We start from the raw sequence: 25,653 nt of genomic DNA on the forward strand, positions 1-25,653 counted from the left end.
TCCATGAGGTGCATTTCGTGTGACACCACTCTCAGCTCTCTCCTCACTCACGGTCTCCCAGGAGTTGCCTTAGTTTCCAGAAAACCAGGGAGAAGGAGTTCCCTTTACTTGTCGTCCGTCTGTTCAATTACTGCGTCAGAGCACTGCTCTGGGTCTCCAGAATTTAAACCACCACCAGTTACCCGCTTCCGATAAACGGAACTGCAACTCTAGGGAGGTACCCACTATGACTGTCTCACAGGACACGGGCACTGAATGAGCGTCTTCAGATGAAAGCCAAGAAGGTCATCTGCTCAGATGCTGCACTGAAATCGACGCCGAGTTCATCCCTTAAGTCCAAGCCAGAATCTCAACTCGGGTCTCCCGCTGAGAGGCTCGCTCTGGGATGCACGCTGCCCCTCAGCCAGCGCCAGCTAAACCTGTCTGCATGAAATGTGTGCATCCCAGGTTCCAGCCCCGCACAGCCCCATTAAGTCGTAAATGGATTTTATTTGCCGAACAAATGTTAACGCCATTCTACACTAATGGGTAATGCTACGAAAAGCACCTACGTTCTACAGCACCGGAGCCTTTATGGTGAAATGTTGTGTAACTTAGGAAGCTGTCTGTTATAAACAGATGTCAGCCACGAGGACTTCCAGCCCTTACTGCCCGTCTTCATAGAAGTCAGTTATAAGGTCTCCCTCGGTTAAGTGAATTTTTCAATAGTACACAGATTTATTAAGTCCTAGGATTAAAATTCTCTGAGTAAAAATAATTACCCTTTAGAACATAATGTAATATTTAAATGACTTGAAAACAGTCACCTCAGCAAAAATAAGACAGGGGTCAGAGAAAGAAGTTTAAAAATGAAGTTGGAGCCCAGGCTGGGTGGTTCAGCTGGTTGGAGCGTTGTCTCACACACCAGAAAGGCTGCTGGTTTGGTTCTCGGTTGGGGTGTGTACGAGAGGCAACAGATCGATGTTTCTCACATGGATGTTTCTCTCTTTCCTTCTCCCCCTTCCTCTCTCTCCTAAACAAACAAACAAAACAAAACATACCCTTGGGTGAGGATTAAAAAAAAATAAAGTTTGTAACACTGTCCACAAAACCTCTATGAGTTCAAGTGCACAAATGCGTGGTCTGGCACTTCTGATTCATAAACATGTAAAAATGGAAAACCTCCCATTCACAGTAAAATACACAAGTGGTTTCATTAATGAACCATCGAGTTGTGTGTGTGTGTGTGTGGGGGGGTGTTGCTTCTTAATTTAATAAAACACCATAATTGTTAAGACAGAGAGAGGGTACTGAAGCCAGATGATGCTTGTTAAAATCCTAACTCTCCCACTTACTCACTCTGTGACCTTGGGCAAATTCTATTTAACTTCTCGCCTCAGTTTCTTCATCTGTGAAGTGGGGCTGTTAACAGTGCCTCCCTGTGGGCAGCTGTGATGCTTCCATGAGTTAGCACATGCAAGGAAGTTAGTGTCTCACTCATCATAAATGCTAGCTCTCCATCATCTGGTAGTTGTCACAGTGTGTCACGTTTACTGCAAATGAAAAGGGATCTGGTTGAAAACTATGGCCTTTCCTCACGAACTGTGGCCTTTCTATGACTTTTCACTGTTCAGAGAACTCACTGACTCCATCTTCTCCAGATGGGATTCACCCCGCCTCCCACAGAACCAGCGCTCCAGGTAAGTCACCAGTGACTTTTCTGTCGCTTGCCCAATCCATCAGGTGGTTTTCGATCCTTGTCTCTCTTGTCCCCTTGGAAAGTCTGAGCACCACTGAGCTTGACACGCTCTTTCCATGGGTTGTATGACTTTTCACTGTCACAGTTTTCCCTCGGTGTCTCCAACCACTCCCTCTCGCCTCCCCTGGCCACTGGATCTTCCTTCTCCTGACCTTTAAATGTTGGAATTTAGACTCTCATTGCTCTTCAGCCTCTAGTCTCTCTCCAGGCAAATTCACCCATTTCTGTGGTTTTATTGCCAACATGCTAATTAACCCAAAAATGTTGGTCTACAGCTCAGACCTCTGTTCTGAGCTCCAGACCCATGTATGTTCATTTACATTCTCCATGTTACTGAAATGTCTCAAAAGGTACTTTAAACTCAACATGACTAAAAATAATTTATGATTTCCTCTCTGCTTCAAAGCCAGCATCTCCCTCACTGCTCCCTTGTCTGTGAGTGCCCCACAAAGCAACTCCCCTCTGGACATTGGCAATAGCCTCTACTCCTTTTCTTCATCCCTTTTGCCCTCAATCCATTCTCCGAAGCAGCTAGTGGTGCATTTATATTGCCAATGTGACCACACTTCTTCCGGCTGAATCCTTCACTGGCTCCCTGTGCTTATGGGAACTTGAACATGGCCGAGAAGGAATCCTAAATTCCAGACACCGGGACCACAGTGTAGGAGCAGTACTGATACACAGCACATCTGGCTTCTCCGACCGACCTTTATCCGCTTGCACTCCAGCCTCTCTGGCCTTCCCTGGCCTTTCTGCGTCTCTGCAAGCCAAGCTCTTGCATGTCCTCTGCTTGGAACCCTCACCATTGCATCCCTGAGGCTGATTTCCTATTCATCCTCCAACTATCAGTTCAAATGGTGCTTCCTCAGGGAAGCTGTTCTTGACCCAAAACTAGGTCATGTGCCCTATGATAAGGAGGCTGTCATAAAACTGTAAGTGTTTATCACAATTGACATTCTACATTTATTTGTAAAATGAAAACTTAGCTATATTTTCTGTAGGGTTGAAGAGGGCATGTCTGTTTGGCCCACCGTTGTTCCCCCAGTACCTCCCATGTGAAAAGGGCATACTCACACATGTTAAATGAATATCGCAGTTTCCATCATTTTAAGGCATTTGTTGATGCCCTTGCTCTTACTCCACAACAAAAGGGAACCTTCACTTAAACGTGATGGCCGTGAGTAACCAGTAACTTTGGTGACCTTGGACCACGAGGGGAGAGGAACTCACCTGGACAACTGGGCTCCACAAAGACCAGCCATGGGAACCCAGCATTGAAAGGGCCAGGGCACCGTTTCCATGATTTACGGCCAACAGAATGTTTGTGAGCTGCCAAAATGATACTCACCCTTCTCTTTGGGAGGGTTCTTCCACTCACTCACTCATTAATTTATCCACACAACAAAATCGTGAATTCTAAATTCCAGACACGGGGGCCATAGTGTAGCGGCAATACTGATGCACATCAAACACAGGTACACACACAGGAGGCTGCAGCTGAGAGAGCCCGTGCTTGTGTTTGCAGGAAAGGACATGCTTACGGTAAGAGGGGAAGGTGATCCTGGAGAGTGAAAGGTGTGCGTGGGGCAGGGGACAGCCAGAAAACAGTCCAGGCAAAATGAGAACACTGACAGGGTCTTCGAGGAGCTGCCTAAATACCAACTACTACCTAAATACCAAATACCAATACCTTAGGCTGACAGGTAAGGAGAGAGGCAAAGTCTCCCTATGCAGCACTGTTTCCTCCAACTCTGCAGCTCCTCTCATCCCGGACACTCCTCATGGGCTCTAGGAAGAGGGGAGCTTACAGAGAGCTCCGCTGTCTGCTAATGAAGGCACCGCCTCCACTCCCCTAAACCTTGCCTATGCATATGAATCAATGATCTGGTTGGTCCAGGCCTTCCCTTTTATCCACACCCGATTCGAGGTGGGCTGTGGCAGTGGTAGATGCACTAGGGGTCAGTGTCCTGGGAACGCAGCAGTGGGGTAAGGGGGACTGAGGCTCTCCTCAGCTCTCTTAAGGAAAAAAACTAATGCTTTAAACTCTTGGCTGCAGTGTTCAGTTTATTCTAGGTACATTTTACATTACTTACACTATATCCTTTTTAAAATATATATATTTCTTTATTGATTTAAGAGAGGAAGGGAGAAGGAAAGAGAGAAACATCAATGATGAGAGAGAATCATTGATAGGCTGCCTCCTGCATACCCCCTACTGGGGATTGAGCCCGCAACCCAGGCATGTGCCCTGGGCTGGAATCGAACCTGGGACCCTTCAGTCCGCAGGCTGACGCTCTATCCACTGAGACAAGTTGGCCAGGGCTACACTATATCCTTTGGTCTGTGAATTACTCAAGCTCCTACTCAAACTTGGAGCTCTGCTTGAAGTATGGAGAAGAAGGGTCACATGACAGATTTCTTCTATATCCTGAGAGAAAATAGAAAAGGGTAGGGGGGTAGTGTTTTAAAGAGCAGCACCCAAGAGGGGCCGGTGTGTTCTGGTATTGGTATTCCATAGATGTAAACACCATAACCAACCAAAGGAAGATGACCTAAACATTGAATATTTGGACTCAAAGAGGAAAGTACGTTGAAAGAGAAAAACAGGAAAAGTGTATCAGCATTTTACACTATCTGTTCTTTAATCTGAAACAAAACTCCAGGACAGAGAAAACATAGATATAAAATAAAATCTGTATTTTTTTAACATATCCTTAAATGCCAGAAAAGAAGCTACCCGCTTTGAAAATGTTTTCTATATAAATCTCTACCAGAAAATCAAAAGTCAGTATTAATTCAACAAATCGAACTTTAATTCATTATTTTGGTCAACTTGAGTTCCAAGATTTACTTATGGCATAATGCTTTCCAGGAAGAAAAAAATATCCTGTCCCGGAAAACAAGCTGATGGTTAATGTAAAGTTTTAACCAAATAATCATATTACTGTAATTCACTAGAAAGTCAAGAAAAAGTGTGTAGAGTGCCCAAAATTTAGAAACATATTAAAATGAAGTTTTTTTTCTTCCTTTATAAGGAAAGAACTTCCATAACATCTGGTCTAAGTTATCTTGGTGTTCTCCCGAATGCAGTGTCAGCTTGCTGAGAACTGTAAATTATTAGGTTACACCCCTAAAAATATGAGTGAAGAGAAAAATGGATGAAGAGGACACTGACTATAAGTTTGGACACGCAGGAAAACACTAATATGGGACAACAGCCCAGCCCAAGTGCCTGTGGGTATGAAATGGTTCCTGGAGGGCAGCCACTCCATATTACCATGACGAAAAGGACAGGTTTACCAGAGTAACACGCAAAGTAGTAACATGCAAAGCAATACCGAAGTGCATTTCCAGACTCCGAGACGCCTCTTCGTCAAAGTGCTTCCGATTCCAGTTAAATTTAGGGGGAAAACAACAAGGCAACCCCGCCTGACTTAACGTACAGACCATTACAGCTGCTTCTAAACGCCTCCTAACAAACGGGGCCTACAAATGTGAGCACAGCCACGTATGCCACCTCACTCTGTTCTCCTGTCTCCCAGCTAGTCCTGTGAGTACAGTGCCCCCTCAGCCCCGGCAAAGGCACCCACTGAGGAGCAGCTCCCAGAGCTCGAAAAGAAGTGCGTTTTCATCAAGAGGCATTTAGGCAACTTGCGTGATTCCCCGCAGAAAAGGTAAAGTGCCAGACACGAAACGACCGCTCCCTCTGACGACGCAGCCACATGGCTGCTTTCTATCTGGAAACTCTGTCCAGCCAGCTGGTAAGATTTGTAAAGGAAGATCCTTACCCGGATTATGTCTTCCACACAGCTGTTGGTTTCTCCAGATCGACTCTCCTGGAAGCAAAGGGAAAAACACACAAATTAATAAGCCTGATAGACTAGATTTATGGTTACAAAGAAAAGATGCCATGTTAACTCCTATATTTAATAGAGTTTGGACTCGGGGAAATGCCTAAACTGGGACCTACCCATAAGCTCCTTTCCTTAGCGGGACAGCTCCCATCACAGCTACGGCTGCTCTCCCTTCCCCACTGTGCTCTGCGCTGGACAGCTCCGCGGGGAACACCGCACATGCGGGGTCAGGCTGGGCCCTCAGCCACAAGGACACCGAACTGCAGGCTCCTCGGAGTAACAGTACACAACCTGCAGGGCTGAGCTCTCTTTGCCTTGGGCTCATCCAAATGTAGAAACAGGGCATCTACTGCAAAGCGGATCCAGTTCACCTCCAAATACATACAGTGGCCCTGCCAAATACAAGGTTGCTGCGGCGGCTTAAGGAAAAGGGTGGCAGTTCCGCTGTCCTCAAAGCCTAGAGTTACTAGTTTGATGGGCCGAAACCCAAAAGACCAAAGGAGACACATCCTCTCAACATTCGCACGGCATTCTGGGTGTCATATTCCAGAGCCGCTTGCTCCAGAACCCACACTGCCCTGTGTCATGGAGATGTTAAGGGGTCTGGGAATGGCAGCTTCAGGTCACAGCTGACTCTGTGGAGCATTTTAAGCTCCAGAGATGCTGTGTGGTGACTACTGGTGACACAGCCTGGAATGCAGGAGGTGGCTGTGTGGGGACATGAAAGCAGCACCAGACACAGCAGGTAGAAGTACTGTGGTGTCAGGGAGAGAGTTCTCTTGCCTTTTAATTCAATGATACTGACCACAACTCAGCATGACATCCTAAGCTCTCCTCACCCTGAATGGAGACCCATGCCCAGTAACCAGGAACTCCCCATTTCTTCCTCTCCCCAGCCTCAGGCAACCACTAATTTACTTTCTGTCACTATGAATTTATAAATTCTGGACATTTCATATAAATGCAATCATAAAATATGTGGACGAGCCATTGTTTCTTAGGATTATGCTTTCAAGGCTCATCCATGTTGTACCACGTATCAGTACTTCACTCCTTTTTGTGGCTGAATCGTACTCCACTGTATGGATAGACCACATTTTGTTCATCCATTCACCAGCTGATGGACATTGCTGTTTCCACTTTGGCTATTGTGATAGCACTTGTATGAACTTTTGTGTACAGTTTTTGTTTGGGTATGTAACTAGCAGTTGACTTGGTGGGCCATACGGCAGTCCTATGCTTAGCTTTTTGAGGAACTGTCAAACTGCCTTCCCTAAGGGCTGTCCCATTTCACATTCCCACCAGCAGGTTCTGATTTCTCCATGTCCTCATCAACACTTGCTATTTTCCAGTTTTGTTCTTGGTAGTAGCTAACCTAGTGGGTATGAAATGGTATCACACTGAGGTTTTGATCTGCTTTTCCTAATGATTAATGATGTTGAGCATCTCTTCATGCACATGTTGGCCATTTGCATCTTGGTTGGAAAAATGTCCTTTGCAAATTTTTTAATTGGATTGTCTTTCACTTGTTTTGTTGTAAGAGTTCTTGATATATTCTGGATATTAGACCCTTTATCAGCTATATGATTTGTATATATTTTCTTCCATTCTGTGGCTGTACTTTCTTGATAGTGTTTTTAACTTTGATGAAGTCCAATTTATCTGTTTTTTTCTTTATTGTTTTATTTTTGGTGTCATATTTAAGAAAATATGGCTAAATCCAAGATTATACAGGTTTACCCATTTTCTTTGAAGAGTTTTATAGTTTTAGTTTTTATACTTAATCCAATAGTTTGGAACTTTAGGTAAAATTTATTTCCTTATGGATATTTGATAAGTTTTAGTTAAAACAGAAACATTATCTTTGTATAGATTATTCCATTTTAGTCTCCTTATTAAAAGATCAATAACAAAATGTGTAAGGCACAGCCATTGTTGCTAATGGTGCATGAACACAATATACATGTCTATCCTTATAAATCAAGGAAAACTATGATAAATATCATGACAGAATTAGCAATAATACTTCACTACCCTCTCCTACACTCACCCTTTCTTCTGTTCTTCTAAAGGTTACAGTTTGGTGACATACATCTAATGAGTCCCCACTTCACCCCCAAGACTTATTCCAGGACTTCTCTGGAAATGTCACTAGTCTGACACTCTGATCACAATGGCTCAGAGAGCTCTTTTTGGAACCTGCCCCAAACCTGCTTCCTTTCCAAGGCAGCCTGAGGAAACCATCACAAATGCTGCTGGTAAATTCTTACTCAGGCAAGGCTTGATGGCCCTTAGAAACGATATTTGGAATTTAGTGGTGGGAATGAAGGTCTCAATTAAAAAATGTTTCTTCAAACCCATAACCATTTCTCTTACTCTACTTCCAAGTCTCAACCCTTTCCTACCATGTAACATACGGTAGAGCACATGCTAAATTCTCACTGTACTATTCTCCACCCTAAAACAATTAATCAAGGAAAACTTGATCTCATGTTCTCCTGGTGGACTCACCCAGACACACAGTACACTGAAAAGACAAATCAAATTAAACTCTGGGTTTGATCGCTTAAAGCTAAGCTTCTTCTGAAAGTAGATTTATATACAGGACAGATTGCTCTTATAAGCAGCTCTCCCTATAGTCCTATAAGTTTCCATGACCCTACTCTGAAAAGGGAGGGAAATGCAGTATAGATGCCCCAGAGACAGGGTATGTAGGATTAATACATTGCGTCATCTCAGTGAGCTCCAACCGTGAGCTCTGATGGTCTAGAATGACATCAGGTCTTCTGTACTAAGAGGGCCCCTTGCAAAGTTGAGGAAGTGAGACCAGACCCAAGGACTTCTAAGAACAGTCTCAGGCCATCCTGGTCTTACATTCCCGTGTGGAAAGTCCTCAGCAGGGGAAAGTCTTGGGCCTTCTCTGAAGCATTTCTGACTCCTGGGACACCTGGTGTTACAACAGGGGGGACCTAAGACGGGTAGTGCATTGGGTTTGAATCTCTAGGACCCTGTCTGGAATGGAGTGAATGCATGAGGCCTATGGTATTAAAGAAAGTTTGAATTAAAAGGAAACCTAGAACCCATTTCAGGCCACTCAGTGACTTTAGCAGATGGGGGAACTGTGGCCCAGAGAAGTGGAGGACTTTGTTTAAAATCATTCCGGTGGCAAGGGGCAGGCAAGGTAGAACCCACACACATTTCTTCAACACCAGTTCAACCCTTAGAAATGCCTCAACTTGAGGTCACTGTCATGTTTAAAGTATGAAACTAAAAGGACTGGACAGTATTGGGGTAAATTTCCTCCTTCCTTTCCATGCTGCAAATTCTCCAACACTCGGTCACTCTGTCTCTTCCTCACTAACTTCTGACATCACATGCAGAGGCCAAAGCAGGAAGTGACAGGAGAGGAAGTGGAGAGAAACGGTTAAAACTACTATCCCTTCTCTGACATTAACAAATGAGACAGGACTTGTGTGCCCTGAAACTGGAGGACAGAATTCCGCCTCTTCTCTCCCAAATACACAAAAGGGGGTTGGTGCGGAGGGCGGCGTTGGCAGGACGTAGGGGTGAGGGGAGACCAGAGGGCCTTTCACCTACTTGAGATCTTTCTCAAATCTGGTTTCAGTTGCAGTTGTGTACTCTGATTATAATTACATTTAAAAACTTCCAGTGTTTATAAACAAGATTCAAGCATGCATGTAATTTACATCTCCAAACCTGAGTTTGTTTTTTTCACAGTGAAGTTACTGCTTTCCTTGGAAAGGTACCCACTGAGACGGAGGGCTGCACAATGAAAATTTTAATTACTCTGGAGTTTTTGACGGTTTGTAGCTGTTGCTTCCCGCTGAGTTGCTGAGCTGTTGTTCTTATTTACTCCGGTTTTGATGAACCCACTCCATTTCGCTATCATTACATTTTGAAATCTGTCATAACAGTCTCACCTCATTGAGTCTCCAAGTAAACTTCAATTAAAAGCGAGCAACCCCAGCTGATTCTCCTCCACAGCCTTGTTTGTCACGTCCCTTTCTCACGGAACTGCTTTCCCCAGATTCTACCACTGAAGAGTGCACTCCACACCCCCTGCCAGGGAAATGCAAGGAGCGAAGTACAGCAGGTCCTCTAATAATGCTGTTCCACCCGTCAATTTGTTACACTATCGATGAGATGCCATAGAAACTTAACTCTTGTTTACATCAATTAGTCTACGGTAAAATTCCACTATCCATCAGCTCCTCTTAAAGTCACAAAACCTACTGACCACTAAGTGGGGACTTATTGTATAGCTCAAGAAACAGCCAGGAGCATTCTGTCAGTGAGAGCAGAAGTCCCTCATTACCATGCCAAGCACAGAGTCCTGGAAGAAGCAAGCAAGGCTTAAGGAGAAAATACTTGATCAAATCAGTGGGAAATGGCATTTCACTGCAGAGGCGATGAAGCCTATTTTAAAAAATAGCTTAACTCTTCATCGGACACATTTAACGCAGAACTTTCATTCTAAAATAATACTACTTTAAAGTCACAGTGCCTTTGTCTGCAAGCTCTCAAAAGGCCCTCAAGCATTTAGAAATTATTTTATCATATGCACACTCTTAAATACTTCACCAGAAGTATTTTAAAATAAATCTTACTATTCTGGATTTACAGAACACCTCAGATACAAAGAAATTAAGTGTGCCATCAATGCCCCCAAAACAGTGGGTGAGGGTCTGAACTCAAATTTGGGGATCATCGTAATTCTGTATGAAGGCCGTCCAATCAATGACTGTGCCCCCAGCCTCACCTGAAGCTAGGGTTACCTGTGGACGAGAAGGCAGTCAGCCAGTTCTCTTCCAAATTCCGCCTGTCTTACACCAACCTAACACCTCCCCTTCCAAGGCCTACATTCTGTTCCCTATCACCCAAGCCACAAGCCCGGCTTCCTCCCTCATCAGTCTCCTCCTTATCTCCTGAATCTTGCTTTACCCGCCATTCACATCCATCTCTTCCTCCACGATCCTACTGTCACCATATCTCTAGACATTTATACAATGAGAGAAAAAATAAGCAAACAAAATCGTAAAAGATGTATTAAGGCATAAAATAAAAATGCAAAAAAAAAGGGACATCAGACAGTATTAACTAAAAGACAGGTCATAGAAAAAAAGAATTAGAGAGCACAATACAGAAAGAGTAAAAATAGGGCATTAATAGGAATGCTATGGAAAAGGAAGGGAAACAGAAATATTATGGATATTAAATATATATTAATCCACCCCTATTTTTCCTAATAGACAAAGGACACTCCTCCAAAAGCTACATAGGGAGATAATTCAAAAAATAAAATTAAATAAGGCTAAATTAACAGATAAAATGAACTTGGAATGCTAAGAGGAAACCCCAACTTTTCAAGCACGCCTGAGATAGTTACTGAATGGTGCTTACTGAAGTGGTCATGCACACAGCTACAAAACAGCTTCAAAAAATTCCAAAAAGTAGCTGTTTTATAGCCCAGATTCCTTAATTACAAGTTATCAAAATAATAAGTGATGAATTAAACATTGTGCAGGCATAAAATCTCCTAGAATTCTTGGAATAAAATGGATACCACACACTTATCAATAATTCTTTATATTTACAGAAAAATTAAATTAAAATGCTGCAAAACAAAACTATGGGATGCCCCCAAAGATATTCTTTGAGGCAAATTCATATACTAAAAGCTTTAATTATTTTTAAAAGGAAATTTATGTATTAAGTAATATATTTAAAATTTTAAATGAAAAGAAACATACAAAAGGAATAAAATACATAGGGAAAACCAAAGAAATATTTATAAAACAAAAAATCAGTAGAATTTATAAAACAAAAATACAATTTCTTAAAAACCAAAATAGAATACACTACCCAAAATAATAGAAAGGGACTTAAAAATCTGTTCAATAAAAAGTAAGCCCAAATAAACATAATTTGATATAAGGGGATAATAAAATATGTAGAAAAGATAATTAGAAGAGAATCTTAATATTAATATTAAAATAGAATATAATACTAGTAAGTAAAAGTTTTTATGAAGTTGGCAACTTTTTGAAAAACATCTGACATAAGAAATAAAGAAAAATGAGATTAGACCTACAAACTTGAGAATGCAGACTAAATTAATGAAAACTTATCTTCTAATAAGGTGTTCAGCCCGACAGTTTTAGAGTGAAGTATTTCAAACTTTTAAGGAATAACTAATTCCCATATTCTTTCTCTTCCAGAGTAGAAAGTACTAGAAAGCTCTGTCACTTACAAATTAGTCTAAAAACCTAATGTAAAGAAAATAAATAATTATCCCTTATGAAGTTAAATATAAAATCCTCAATAGAATATTTTTTATTGTTTAAAGTATTACAAATAGTAGTACATATATCTCCTTTTTTTAGAATATTATAAATATAATTCAATAAAATATTATAAAAATTACTAGAAATTTAGTGGATTTTGTCCCAGGAATAGAAAAATGGTTTAATATTAATGCCCTTTGAAGGTAGTGCATCATAGAGGGAATATGTAAAACTGTGATCATCTCAGCTTACAAATTTTTGATCACATACCTGGAAAAATCCAAAAGACTCCACTGTTACTCTTATTTAAAAGGGAGTTTAAAATGTGGAAACCAAATACTCAAAGCTCAATAGCTCTTCTGTGTAGCAGCAATAAACTATTTAAAAATATGAAAAAAGTCCCACCTGTAATATCAAGAAAAATAAATGAGGAATAACCTTAACAAGAAATGTTGAAAACCTTTAAGAGAAATCTACAAAATTCTACTGAAGAACACAATAAATAAATAAATAAATAAATAAATAAATAAATCCATCTCTGAAAGGGACCGAGTTAGACTTCTCAAATACTTCCCAACTCTGACATATAATAGCATCTCAAAACTGCATTAACTTAAAATAAAATTAGATGAAAACCATGTAACAGAAAATCAACCATTTAAAGTGTGCATACAACTCAGTGGCATTTATGCATTCAGTGTTGGGAATCACAATCACTTCTATCTTGTCCCAAAATGTTTCTGTCACTCCAAACAAAACCTCTGGCCCCTTAAGTAGTTTCTCCACACTCCCCTTCATGTTAACTTTTTAAACATGACTTTTTTTGTATTACCAAACACTATGCTGAACTCAAAGAACAAAATCAGAAAAACATTGATGAGTACATTTACTTGTATTAGTGGATTTTATGGTTGATACAGCTCTCATTTATGTGCTTATGACCAGATCCTGGCAGAGTACTTGTTACCTCATAGTAAGCACTCCATGGTGTTTGTTGAATGGATAAATAAATCAATGGTCATATACTAACAGAAAAAAAAAGACTACTTAAAAAGTAATAGGGCTGGTCATCTACATTACAAAGGGAGGTCTGCTCTACCCACAAACAAAATAAATCATCACTAGAGTTATCCTAAAGACAAATTCTCAGAACATCAACATTTATTTACTTCAATAAGTTAAGCTTATTCTGATGAGTACAGAAACTATTAGCACGTTGGTGTCTGTAAATCAGAGAACAAGTATTAGCCTTCTAGCAACAGGCAATAGTGCTAAAGAGTTAATAATCAATTTTCTATCAGATTCTTAGCCATTGGACAAGGTCTTTCAATTATGTGATTATTTTCATAATGAAAATTAGTGACCTCAATCAGAGGCTGTGGTTAAAAGTGTACTGGTTTCCAGAAAGTTAAGTGGTCTGTCAGTGCGATGACCTTGTCAAAAGCCATTGATGACATAAAGAGATCAGAACAGAGACAGCGGTCTTACATCCTGATCACTAATTGACATTGAGTGCTTTCCCACTTAATAAAGAGCCCGAGTACTGTGTACTGGGGACGTCTTCCACACTGTCCTGTCAACGCTGGGAAGAAACCACAGAACAGGGATAATGAACACATGCTTCCCACTTGCAATCTGACACTGACAAGAGTACTTCAAGAGCTCTGTGTTCTGTCAACTAAAACGGTGTGGTCATTGCTTTCAGCAGGAGGAAGACCATGCAGGTTCAGGCAGGAGTGATGATGCTGACGTTACTGCATCCTCACGTGACAAGCAGACTGCGGTGAGACTTCTAAAATAGACCATTCCTTTTTAACGTTTTCCTGAATCCCATCCTGTGCCCAGTCTATGTAATCCTATTTAATAAAAGGTTGAAATGCAAATTGACTGAATGGCAGAACGACTGGTCGCTATGACGGGCACTGACCACCGGGGGACAGACGCTCAATGCAGGAGCTGCCCTCTGGTGGTCAGTGCACTCCCACAGCGGGAGCACTGCTCAGCCAGAAGCCAGGCTCATAGCTGGTGAGTGCAGCAGCGGTAGCGGGAGCCTCTCCCACCTCCGTGGCAGCACAAAGGATATCCATGGGGAGCGGGCCTAAGCCGGCAGTTGGACATTCCCCGAGGGCTCCCAGACTGCGAGAGGGTGCAGGCTGGGCTGAGGGACGACACCCCCCGCCCCCCACCCAGTGCACGATTTTCATTCACCGGGCTTCTAGTCTAAAAAATAATATGTTTTAGGTAGCAGAAGGCTTGCTATAATATAGTTCTTCTGTTTTCTTAAATGATGGAGGAAAATTTTCAGGAAAAACACATTTGATTATCATTTAGAGGTGGCAACACAGTTTTCTTTTATAATCATGAAATTCTAAACACAAAAGCTTGTGTGATGGAGAGTCCAGCCCAGTGTGGCTGAAGAAATTAGCCAATTACAGATACTAAGGACTGCTCTAATTTGTGTCCCAACGGAAGACAGGTAATCAATTCTCTTCAGCCAGGAACTGAAATCACTATTATAAATGCCAAAAGTGGTGCTATGCATTTGACAATATTCTAGTTGGCACGTGCTATTAATTTACTTCAGCATTTTGCCAAAAGAAATAAAGGATAGATTCACAAATAACCCTTAAAATGTGATGTTATTATGACTCTTTTTTCTCCATCATCATATCACCTTTCCAAAGAGCTCTCAGGTCTGTCTGACCTCCAAAATAGCATTCATTCTGGGTGTGCCTGACATGGACTGTTGTCTGAATGCTCTCTGAGGAGATGGGCTGTAAGTAAATGCTGGGTAAAGAAAGACAACGGCAATCAGCTGGGGAGCAGGGGAGAAGGCTTACCTAAAAGGTGGGAGTGGGGAACATGGAAAACAGGAGTGAGAAACATACGTATTTTCACTGGCTGATGAAAATTTTTAAGTATTCCACGTTTTATATTTTTAAATAAATCTATCTACAATGCCACACTTAAATATTTTCTTCTTTTTCACTTTTTGAAAACTTTGTGTATATTTAGAGCATTTTCATTCTTGACTCACTATGACTCTTGGAAAATATTTGCAGGCTGTTGGAGAAGAGCTGTCACCATGGCAATGGCTACTCCTATAAAATGCTCAGTTCCTTCAAACTGTCCCCCAGTGTAAGGCCCAGTGAGCTCAGTGGCTTGTGGAACTTGGGGTACTGGGCTACCTGGGGCTGAACCTGGATATTGGTCCACACATGCGCCCTTTCCTCTATCAAGGCAGGCCTCAGAGGCCCCTCAAGAACTGCTATGTAAAACATCACCAGGTAAAATCATCCTTTATTGTGTCCTTGGGGGCAATTCAGGCAGAGAAGAGACGCGCCTGCTCCTAGGCCCCTACCAGAAAGAGGGCAGACTGTCTTCCATCCCAATCCAAAGCTTCTGAGTCCCAGGGAACACACTCGCTCTTATCTTCATACCCTCACTACTGTCATTCATCCCTTGGATTCAATCCAGAGGGAGAGAAACAAAGGTTTTACAAAAGTTTGGAATGAAATAAATGTAACGTTTGAACCATGCTGAGGTTATTATGGCGAGATCTCATTTGGACAGGACGCAGGCATTCCCTTTTCAACGATATGTAACACCGGGTGGGGGGGGTCCTCCACCTACAGGGAACAGCTGGAAAGAAATCCATTTGTTTGGGCCACTTTCTGGTTTCACAACCTTTGTCTTCTCCAGCTTTTCTCGGTAGATATTACAGTATGGAACTGATCATCAGGCTATTTTCTGCACCAGGAATATCTCTTCTGAATAGAGACAACCTTAACTGAGTTTATTTAAAAAAAAAAAAAAAAAAGAAGAAGCCTGGAAATCTAATGAAGACACACCCAAGATTATGTTGGAATAATTTAATGAAAAATGATCATTTTGTCATAAATACCAACAAGAGCAGTCAAGTTAAATCAGAAAGTATGAATAAAAATTAGCCAAGGCTATTTTCTATCTAACACTACGGCTTAAAGGCCTATAGAAAAAGCAAGAAAAGAATCACTCAGTCATCTATCAACCTTCCTCTCCGACATGATGCCAAGGGACTAAGAGGCAATGTTTGATTATGGACTCAATTTCCAGCACTGGGGAAGGTGGTGAGTTTTAGAGGCTCTTTCCCAAAGGCTAAAGAACAAGGACACCCAGAACCTTAGCAATCGTGATGGAATAAATGATACACATTAATTAGTGAGACATGCAACCAGAGAGTGGACCTGAAAAACCTGTAAGTTGGTGTAAAATGGAAGAATAAAAGGCGGGCCACTGCTTAGGTAGATGGTGTAGTATGATGACAGAAAAGAGCATGATTCAACTTCTAGTGTACTTCTGCTTTCACACTCAGAACCACCTTCCGAGCTATAAAGAGTAGAACAAATTAAGAAGGAGTTCACGCCCCAGTTAGGTGGCAATCCTAAGAGAGAGCTTTGACCACTTCACATGGCCGCCCCAGGAAAGTGCACTCATGGCACTGAAGGGACTTGCTGCTGTGGCCACGGGCCCACCACCTTGGAGAAACCACAGCCCCTCAAAAAAGCCAATGCGCTAGCTCCTCCTAAGGGAGGGTCCCCAAACTCCAGACCTGAGTTTGCTCCTAGGGCCCCACAGTCACAGCAGAGAAGCTTGGGCTTCCACAGACCCAGCCCTGCCCTTTGTCACACATGTCCCCCAGGGAAGCCACCTAACTCCTCTAGACCTCATCCTTCTCACTTGTAAAGCAGGAGTAATACTAGCACCCAGTAATGGGAGGACTAAATAAGGGAACACATAAACGCATATAAGGCATTTGGTGGGGTGCCTTCCATATGACAGCTGATCACTAAATATGAACAATTATTTTATTTTAGAATTACATAGAAAGTACTTTAGTACTTAGAAAAGAAGCAATGATTACTAGAAGTCAGCATGAGTTCACAAAGACCAGGGATGTTATCTCTACCGTTCCTCTGGTTTAAAATATAACGCATCTGCATTTTCTGCAAGGCCTCTGTCAAGATCTTAAGGCCTCTCTCTGTAAGACCTCCCAGTGGGTGAGAGGGAAACATATGTTTTGGTTGTTAATACAAGTAGATGGAGCTAACGGACTAGCCACACCCCAGTAAGTTAGTACTTACAGCGTGCTTACTGTGTGTCCAGCATGTTCCAACAAGTCCTGCCCTCATGGAATTTAGATTCAAATGAAAGGAGACAGTAAAGTAATAAACAGATTACAGTACAATGGAAAATGAAATGTTATGAAGAAAAGCAGACCAGGGGTCTGGGAATGTGCGATGGGGTATTGTTAGTCATCTCTTCATCTGATGAGCAAGTTATCTCCAAGATAAGACCTGGGCTAGGTTAGCGCCCTCTCCTACCTCCTTCCCTACCTATAAAGCTATAATGTTTTTTCCTTCCACGATGAGAATTTCATCATTCTTAGTGACAATGATGTGCTTAATGTTTACCTTTGTGGCTGAATTAAAGCTCCATGATTCTAGAAAAAGACGGCACGATCAAAGGAGGGTCTGCCATTGGAGGAGCAGCTGAAGAGAGCGAGATTGCGTGTCCAGGGCAGGTGAAGAGGTAGAAAGGCCCAACTAGGTGACTTCACACATTTAAAGGGCGCTGATGCAGAAAAGGGTTTAAGCTTATCCTGGGTCATTCCTTCCAGACATGGGCGTGTAGGCCAACGGGGGAAAGTACAGGGATAATCTTAGCTTCCTGAAAGCTCTTTCCAGAATTAAAACCATCCACAGAGAGAATGGGTATACTGATTAAATGTCCAACCAGAAGGGAAATGACTATTTGAGTAGAAGTTAGTTATTACCTCACGTCTAAGTGTGAGACTCTTTCTCACTTTCAATCTATAATTCTAGTCCTTTCCAACCAATTTTGACTAATAAAATGTTGAATGGTAAATTTCTGTATCTTCTGGTTTAGTATATAGTCTATATGAGTTATTTATGAAAAAAACACACACCCTAAAAAGAATAAAAATAATATTCTAAAAGTACCCATCTACAGGTACGGAATAAGACCTATTACAGTATCCAGTAAATTAAATAGACTAATTGAGTAGAGATTTGAGAAATTTTAATTAATAATTAAGCAATAAAAGTATCCAATATGAAAATCTATTACAACCTGTTTACATTATTTAACTTCAAGCACTTCAGTTCTGTGTGCTTCTAATTAGCAAGCTATAAAATATGCCATCCATGGCAATATAATGAGAAGAACTGTTTATAATAATAATTGATATTCATTTTCACAGAGAGGAAGGTTACATGGATACAGGTTGCAGCAAACAAAGGGTTAAACTCATCACTGAGGAAAATGCTGCAGGGAGGCAGCCTTTATTATACATTTAACCTCACAAGGCAGGGCCCTGTCCTAGAAAATACTACATCACAGCTGAAGCTTCCTGCTGAGGCAGGTGATTTCCCAAGGCGAGGAGGTGAGGGAGCGGGCAAGCCAGGCGTCCATGAAATTCCATACTTTCCCTGGATTGAATGAATCCTACCACGCTGACAATGACTTAACTCCAGCTGCTAACTTTCACGTGGTCTCCCCGATTCCTCAAATCCTACCTGCATAAATGTTTTACAGAAATGCTGTGTGTGTTGTGCAGGCCAGGAAATTAAAAATGGTTTTCATTCTGCACTTGGGCTGGAGCTTGTCCCCTGCGGCATTCCATCCCTGAGCACGCCAGGCTGCGCGTGGGCTTGCCAGTACGAATCTGGGCTCAGAGGTGGGAAACAAACCCACAGTACAAAGACCCGCCCTTTCCGACCCCTTTGTAATTCTGGCTTTAGAAAAATCAAAGTGTTCATTCAGGAGAGATGCGGCTCCTGCCCCTTTTCACAGAAACAGGAGCATCTATAAAGACCCGCACTGGGAGCCTCAATGCTTTCTAGGCGCATGATTGTGGCGGTAAACGTGTTTCTTCACCTCTGGCTGTACCTCGGAGCTGTCAGACAGAAGCCGTTACTCTGCCAACAAATAACCTGCCAACACTTCGCAATAATTAGAGCAAAAGGTCCTTTTCTAATATCGCAGAGTAGAAACTTCAATATTAAATTTTCCTCTATTTGTTCTATGTGCAAGGCTAAGACTGAGCGAATCTTAGACTGGTTTCCAGCTTGGAGTCACGGAGACACTTAATGTAGGTCACAGCCTGGGACCAGCAACGACCCAGGACAAAGCCAGATCAATGCGAGCCAGGAACCAGTCATCAAAGCGTGGCCACTGTGTGCCAATTCTAAGCCAAGCAGGCATCCCACTGGCCCTCATTTAAAAAGAGAAAATCAAATAATCTTAATAGAGTATTGGTGGGCTTCTTTTTCACCCCAGGCCTTTTAAAGGAAAGACCGAGTCCGCTCTGATCAATACAACCTCTCCTGCTTCCTGTGTCTCTTCCATCTGTCAAGCAAGAAAATGCCTTTCTGTTGGCACTAACCCACTGTGCCCCAAAGGGAAGAGAAGCTCTGAAGGGACTGTCTATTTATAAGCACGCAGTCTTTTCATTTCATTAAAAACACACACATAAAAAAACAAGGAAGTGAAGCCTATAAAGAAAACGCTCCTCAGAAAACCTCTTGAAAACATAGCTGAGTAAAATGAACAAGAAGATGAGAGAAAGCAATCATGTTCAGGGAACTCAGATTCTGCTTGTGAAAGAACCCCCGTATCTAGAAGGCCACTTATTAGTCACTTCACGTGCTCATTCCTTCGCTCACAGCTGGTCACTGGGCACGGACACCGTGCCAGTACTGGGGGCGGGTGGGAAGCAAGACAGATAGGGCCCAGCTCAGCTCATTACACTTTATGGCGGAGCCGGACAACAAATACACAGGCCAGTTTCAGAGGGTGACGAGTGAATACCGAAAAGTCAACACGGCGACGTGAAGGGGCTGGAACCGTCATCAAGACTGCCTTCCGCACAAATATCACCTCACTTTACTCACAACGCAAAGGTACAATGGGAGCTTACTGTCCCTTGGATGAAAGGGGCCTGTTTAAAATGAGACAGTGATTAAAAACAGCCGGTGCAAAACCCCAAAATATAACAACGTAAAATTGAAAAGCTGCAGCAATATGTGGTCCCAATTTCCATCACATCCTCACGATTCTGGGAAAAAACTATCTACAGTTCCATCGCAGCCATACTGAAAAGGTAGGGAAAGAACCACAGGTTTTTTACAAGAAATTTTGCAAATAACATGGCAGTATTGCAAAATGCAAATGCAAATGCTGCTGAGCCATCTGTCCAGTATTACGGCAACATTGGGAAAAGGCTCTGAAAGAAATGATGTTTGAAATCATTAAAAAAATAACATGTCAAGTTTAAAATACTCAAGAATCTTAAAACCAGCATCAACACATTCATCAACCATATGGCCCTACAGCAGGTTTAAAAAAAAAATTCACCCTGCTTGCATTTTCTACTTCATCCCAATGGTTTTTAAAACATGTTTCTTTTCCTCATTTGAGTACCTTTTTTTTCTGTTGATTTCCTTGGTATTTACAGCTCCTTGAATTATAGCTAGATTCATAATATTCATTTCACCCTTTCTGAAGCGGGGAAAATTAAAGTCAAGTGTTCCAGAAGAAGGGGCACATGGGTGACTATATATAACTTCTTGAACACATCTTGCTTTAGGTCTAGTGACCTCACATTCCCAGTGATAACAGCTGGCTTCACTGACAATCATACTTTTCCAGGCACCGTGCTAAGTGCTTGGCATTCATTGTACCATTCGGTCGTCACAGCTTCACAAAGTAGATAACGTTATTATCCACATTTTGCAAAAGAGGAACTTCCTCAAGGTCACACAGCTAGCACGTGGCAAGGCCACAGTCCAGGCCCAACTTTGCGGGCCAAGTCTGTGCTCTCGGCTCGTGTTACCTGCAACACATCCGTGTTCAGATATTTGTGTGCACAAACCTGAGTTGGCTTTTTAAGATTAAGAATAAGCAATATGTGTTAAGGGTAGAGACCTCCCTTATCTCATCAAGAAGGGACTCTTGGAGAAGTGCCTTAAATTCTGCACAGAGGTACTTCGGGTGGTGGACATACAGTGCAACATACAGATCATGCATCTCAGAAATGTACAATTGAAACCAATATTAGCTTGTTAACCAATGTCACCCCCCCAAAATTTAATTTAACAAAAAAGTGAGTGGAAATCTTAGAAAAGAAAAAGAAATGTTCAAAAAGTGGCTGTTGTGATGGTGGTATAACTATGAATATATAAAAAATTATTGAATTGTGCATTTTTAATGAGTGAATTGTATGGTGTATGTTTATCTCAATAAAGTTGTTATCCAAAAGAAGAAAGAGGTGGAGCAGGAGGAGGAGGGGGAAGAGGTAATCCACAGTCTCTAGGAGAAAATATTTGCAAAACATGTATTTGAAGAAAGACTTGCAACCAGAATAAAGAACTATTTTTAAATAAATAAATATATATATATTAGTGAAGAAGGGAGAGGGAGAGAGAAATAGAAACATCAATGATGAGAAGGAATCATTGATCTTATCAGCTGCCTCCTGCACACCCAGGGGATTGAGCCCACAACCCAGTTATGTGCCCTTGACCAGAATCGAACCTGGGACCTTTCAGTTCACAGGCTGACGCTCTATCCACTGAGCCTAACTGGCTAGGGCCAGAATAAAGAACTCTTACAACTCAGTAAGAAGGGGACAAACAGCTCAATATAACAAGCGCAAAAACACAGTGATGGGGTTATGTGAAAGGGACTCAGGGACCAACTGAAAGAGTTCCTAACGGCAAAGCTGAAACAACACAATTAAGTCGTATTGGATTATAACTCAAAGTATAAAATAAATATCCATGATTCCATACTGATATAAACAAATGACTGAGCAAATAAATGGAGAAAAATAGATAAATCCCCTGTGGACAAGAATTAAAGGAATTGTGGCTAATCTTCCCTCAAGGAAATGAAGCACATCCGCACCCTCCTTAAATGCCGGCTGCACATAGTGACTTCTTTCCGAAAACTACAGCATGAAAAGGAAAAGGGTCTAACTTTACAGGGAAGAAGCCAGGCAAACACTACTCCAACTAAACGATCAAGGTCAACACCAATGGTGGTAAGTCTTGCTGACAGCTTGTACCCTTGGTATGATGTGATGCAACTAGCACTTGACCTCTGTGGTCTTCCTCCCACAAACCCAGAGCTCAGTCTAAATCATGAGAAAAAGATCAGACAAACCCAAATTGAAGGGTTTTCTTCAAATGCTGGGCTGGTATTCCACAACACTGTCGAGGTCATAAAAATAAGTCTGAGAAACCGTCACATTATAGAGAAGATTAGGGAGATAGGACAACTCAGTGTGTGGCATCCTAGATGGGATCCTAGAATAGAAAAGGATAGTAGGTAACAACTAAGTGAATCTGAATAAAATATTGATTTTAGTTCATAATAATGTATTTATGTTGGTTCATTAGTTGTAGTGAATGTACAATCTATATATATACAAAAGGCTAAGTGAACAGCTGATGAGCTGACTGGCAGATCGGCCAACCAGTAGGTATGATGCACACTGACCACCAGGGGGCAGATGCTCAATGCAGGAGCTGCCGAGCGACAGCAACTTTGCAGAGTGCCCTCTCACACTCCGGGACCCCTCAGGGGATGTTGGACAGCTGGTTTTGGCCTGATCCCTGCAGGCCAGGCCGAGGGACCCCACCTGCCGGAGGCACCCCACAGACTCTGCAAATGCCCTTTGAGCCCCAGTGCCGCTCCAGGTGCGGCCGGCTGGGGAGGGACTGTAGGAGGTTGGCTCCAGGGTGTGTCCGGCCCATCTCGCCCAGTCCCATGCCACCGGCCACCTTCTAATGAATTTCCTTTCAATGTGCATAAAACCGTGCACCGGGCCTCTAGTACAAGTATAATAGCAATAGGGGAAACTGAGTGTAGAAGGGTATAGGGAAAAGGGAACTGTCAGTACTATCTGAAACTTCTTTGCAAATATGAAACTATACTGCAAGAGAAAGTTTATTTTCTTAAAAAAATGGGCAAAGATTTTGAAAAACAATTTGCCAAAGAAGGAATAGGGGTTGCAAAGAACACATGAAAAGATGATAAACATCGCTCTGGCTGGTTTGCTGTGGTTAGAGCATTGGCCCCAAGCACCCAATTGATGTGTCTCTCTTCTCTCCCCTTACCCCTCACCCCTTCTACTGTCTCTAGAAAATCAATGGAAAAAATAGCCTCCGATGAGGATTAACAACAACAGAAGATGATCAACATCAATGGCTAAAAGGGAGTGCAGATTAAAGGCACAATCAGGTAACACTTCATATCCATTAGACTAAAATTCAATAGATTGACAAGTTTACTTCTAGTGGCATGAGAGATGGAGTAAATCCAAAGTTACTGAGCACAGAGAACCAGGAAAATCTCAACTCACATGGGAAAAGACAAGAGATGCCAATAATGAGGTTACATAGATATTAAAATGATCAAAATTACTTTATCCTGTTTCTCACACTGAATGTAACTAAAAATACCTACACAGAATGCACAGATGGAAAAATTAAACGGCAGGCTGATTGGCAAAGAAGGTCAGAATCTAAAGTACCAGATGAATCATTTTCTTCTTCTTCTGGTATCTCTTGGTCTGTTCTCCACAAAGTTTGAAACCCACAAGCAGGCACTGTGTGCGGAGAGGGAGAGAGCTCCAGGAAGAAGCTTGCAAACACGGCTGCGAGGGAGGGAATCTCCTGACCCTCAGGGAGCGTCTTTTCATTTCTCCATTTTCTCCCTTCTCAGTCCTTCAAAATATCCCTGGGTGGTGATGGCATCATTGACCGTGGCAGCAATGGGAGCCAGCAAGGGCCTAGGACTATGATGGAGAACTTCCCTCTCTGATTAGAGGAATGTCCAATCGGCATGAGCTATGTGAACATAACAATGAGAAACACATACACAAAAGCCCTTTTAAACTTCTGCTATCATCATGAAAAGGACACATGGTTGAAGGAGGATTAACTCTTGGAACAGATATGAACCCTAAGAGTGTGGGGCAAACCCCTGGGTAGAGTTGTAGCAAGTGTGTGACAGGGTGACAGAAGTCCCAGATTTCTGGCCGAATGTCTAAAAAAAGGAACCCCAAGGAACCAGAAGATTCTAGGGGCATCACAGAGAGAAATGATTGGAAAATGAACTATATATAGTTTTTTATAAATTCCTGGGCTCACCACTGAGCTAAACGTGCTTGGATATAACTCTAAACAGCAAACCATAGATCTGAACTCTGGGACAGGCTGGTCCCAGACAAGACACTGAATGGCATGCAACCAGAACTATTCTGAATGGCATGCAAATGAGCTGAAAATAAAACTGACATTGAAACTAAAACCCACAGAAGGCACATCAGAACTGAAAGCCTGAATCCCACTAGGCTGAGTGCCGGCTAAAACAAAAGTATCAACATTCTCCATAAGATTTAAACAAGAACCAGAGTCTTCTTGGGTGATATTCAAAATGTCCAAATGCAATCCAAAGTTACTGAGCACAGAGAACCAGGAAAATCTCAGCTCACATGGGAAAAGACAAGAGATGCCAATAATGAGGTTACATAGATGTTAAAATGATCAAAATTTGTTGAACTGTCTATTTAAAATTGATGACTTTTATTATATATATTAGAGGCCCAGTGCACAAGATTCGTGCACTGGGTCGGGCGGGGGGGGGGGGGGGGCTGTCCCTCAGCCCAGCCTGCGCCCTCCTGCAGTCCGGGACCCCTTGGGGGATGTCCGTCTGCTCGCTGCTCCTTACCTCTCTGATTGCTGCTCCTTAGCGCTGCCGTGGAGGTGGGAGAGGCTCCCACCACTGCTGCTGTTCTCACCAGCCGTGAGCCTGGCTTCTGGCTGAGCAGACCTCCCCCTTTGGGAGCGCACTGATCACCAGGGGGCAGCTCTTGTGTTGAGCGTCTGCCCCCTGGTGGTCAGTGTGCATCATAGTGACCGGTTGTTCTGGTCATTTCGCTGAAAGGGTCGCTTAAGGCTTTTACTATATAGATATGATGCCTCACAAATGAACAAAATGAGAATAAGTTTTAAAAGGATTGATACAGTTGAAATATATTATTAGCTTGATTATAGTCTGAGATAAGTTGGTTCTTATGGACTATTCTGAAACTAAACCATTGTTCAAAGCACTGTTCTTTGAGAAGTTATGTTTTAAGTTTCAAACAATCAGTTTAAAAAATACCTTTTTGCAACTAGTCCTTTCACAGCTTAATGATGACCAAACATTTCAGAAAGCATGGTACCTTAGCGGTCCCATCTTTAACCCAGAAACATGAAGCTTCTGGTTACTTGGGGAACAAATTATATATAAGCATATCTTTTAAAAATATATTGGGGTGACACTGGTTAATAAAATTATAGAAGTTTCAGGTGTACAATTCCATAGCACAGCATCTGTGTATGGAATCTGTACTGTGTGTTTATCACCACAAATCAAGTTTCCTTCCACCACCACTTAGTCCCCCATTACCCTCTCTGTCTTCCCCTACCTCCCCTCAACCCCACTGGTAATTACCATACTGTTTTTGATGTCTGTGAGTTTATGTGTTTTTTTTTTTCCCCCTTCATCACTTCACCTGTTTCACCCAGCCCCTCCACCCCCTTCCCCCTGAAACTGTCATTCTGTTCTCTGTCTTTGTGAGTCTGTTTCTATATTGTTTGTTAATTTAATTTGTTCATTAGATTACACATAGAAGTGAAATCAT

The 25,653-nt window shown here is 42.2% G+C and overlaps 1 protein-coding gene across 4 annotated transcripts in view; it reads right to left on the reverse strand.

Annotated features, from left to right (window-relative positions):
* Positions 1 to 25,653, reverse strand: part of AFF3 (ALF transcription elongation factor 3) — a 549,655-nt gene that overhangs the window by 249,734 nt on the left and 274,268 nt on the right. For all 4 annotated transcript variants that reach the window (XM_070429869.1, XM_070429867.1, XM_070429868.1 and 1 more), the window contains one exon: positions 5,527 to 5,574. In XM_070429869.1, the coding sequence (XP_070285970.1) occupies positions 5,527 to 5,574 (48 nt within the window). The remainder of the gene's footprint in view (positions 1 to 5,526; positions 5,575 to 25,653) is intronic.

The sequence above is a fragment of the Myotis yumanensis genome, unplaced genomic scaffold (assembly GCF_028538775.1).
Source record: "Myotis yumanensis isolate MYYU_CA2020_CCGP unplaced genomic scaffold, mMyoYum1.0.hap1 SCAF_11, whole genome shotgun sequence".
Taxonomy (NCBI): domain Eukaryota; kingdom Metazoa; phylum Chordata; class Mammalia; order Chiroptera; family Vespertilionidae; genus Myotis; species Myotis yumanensis.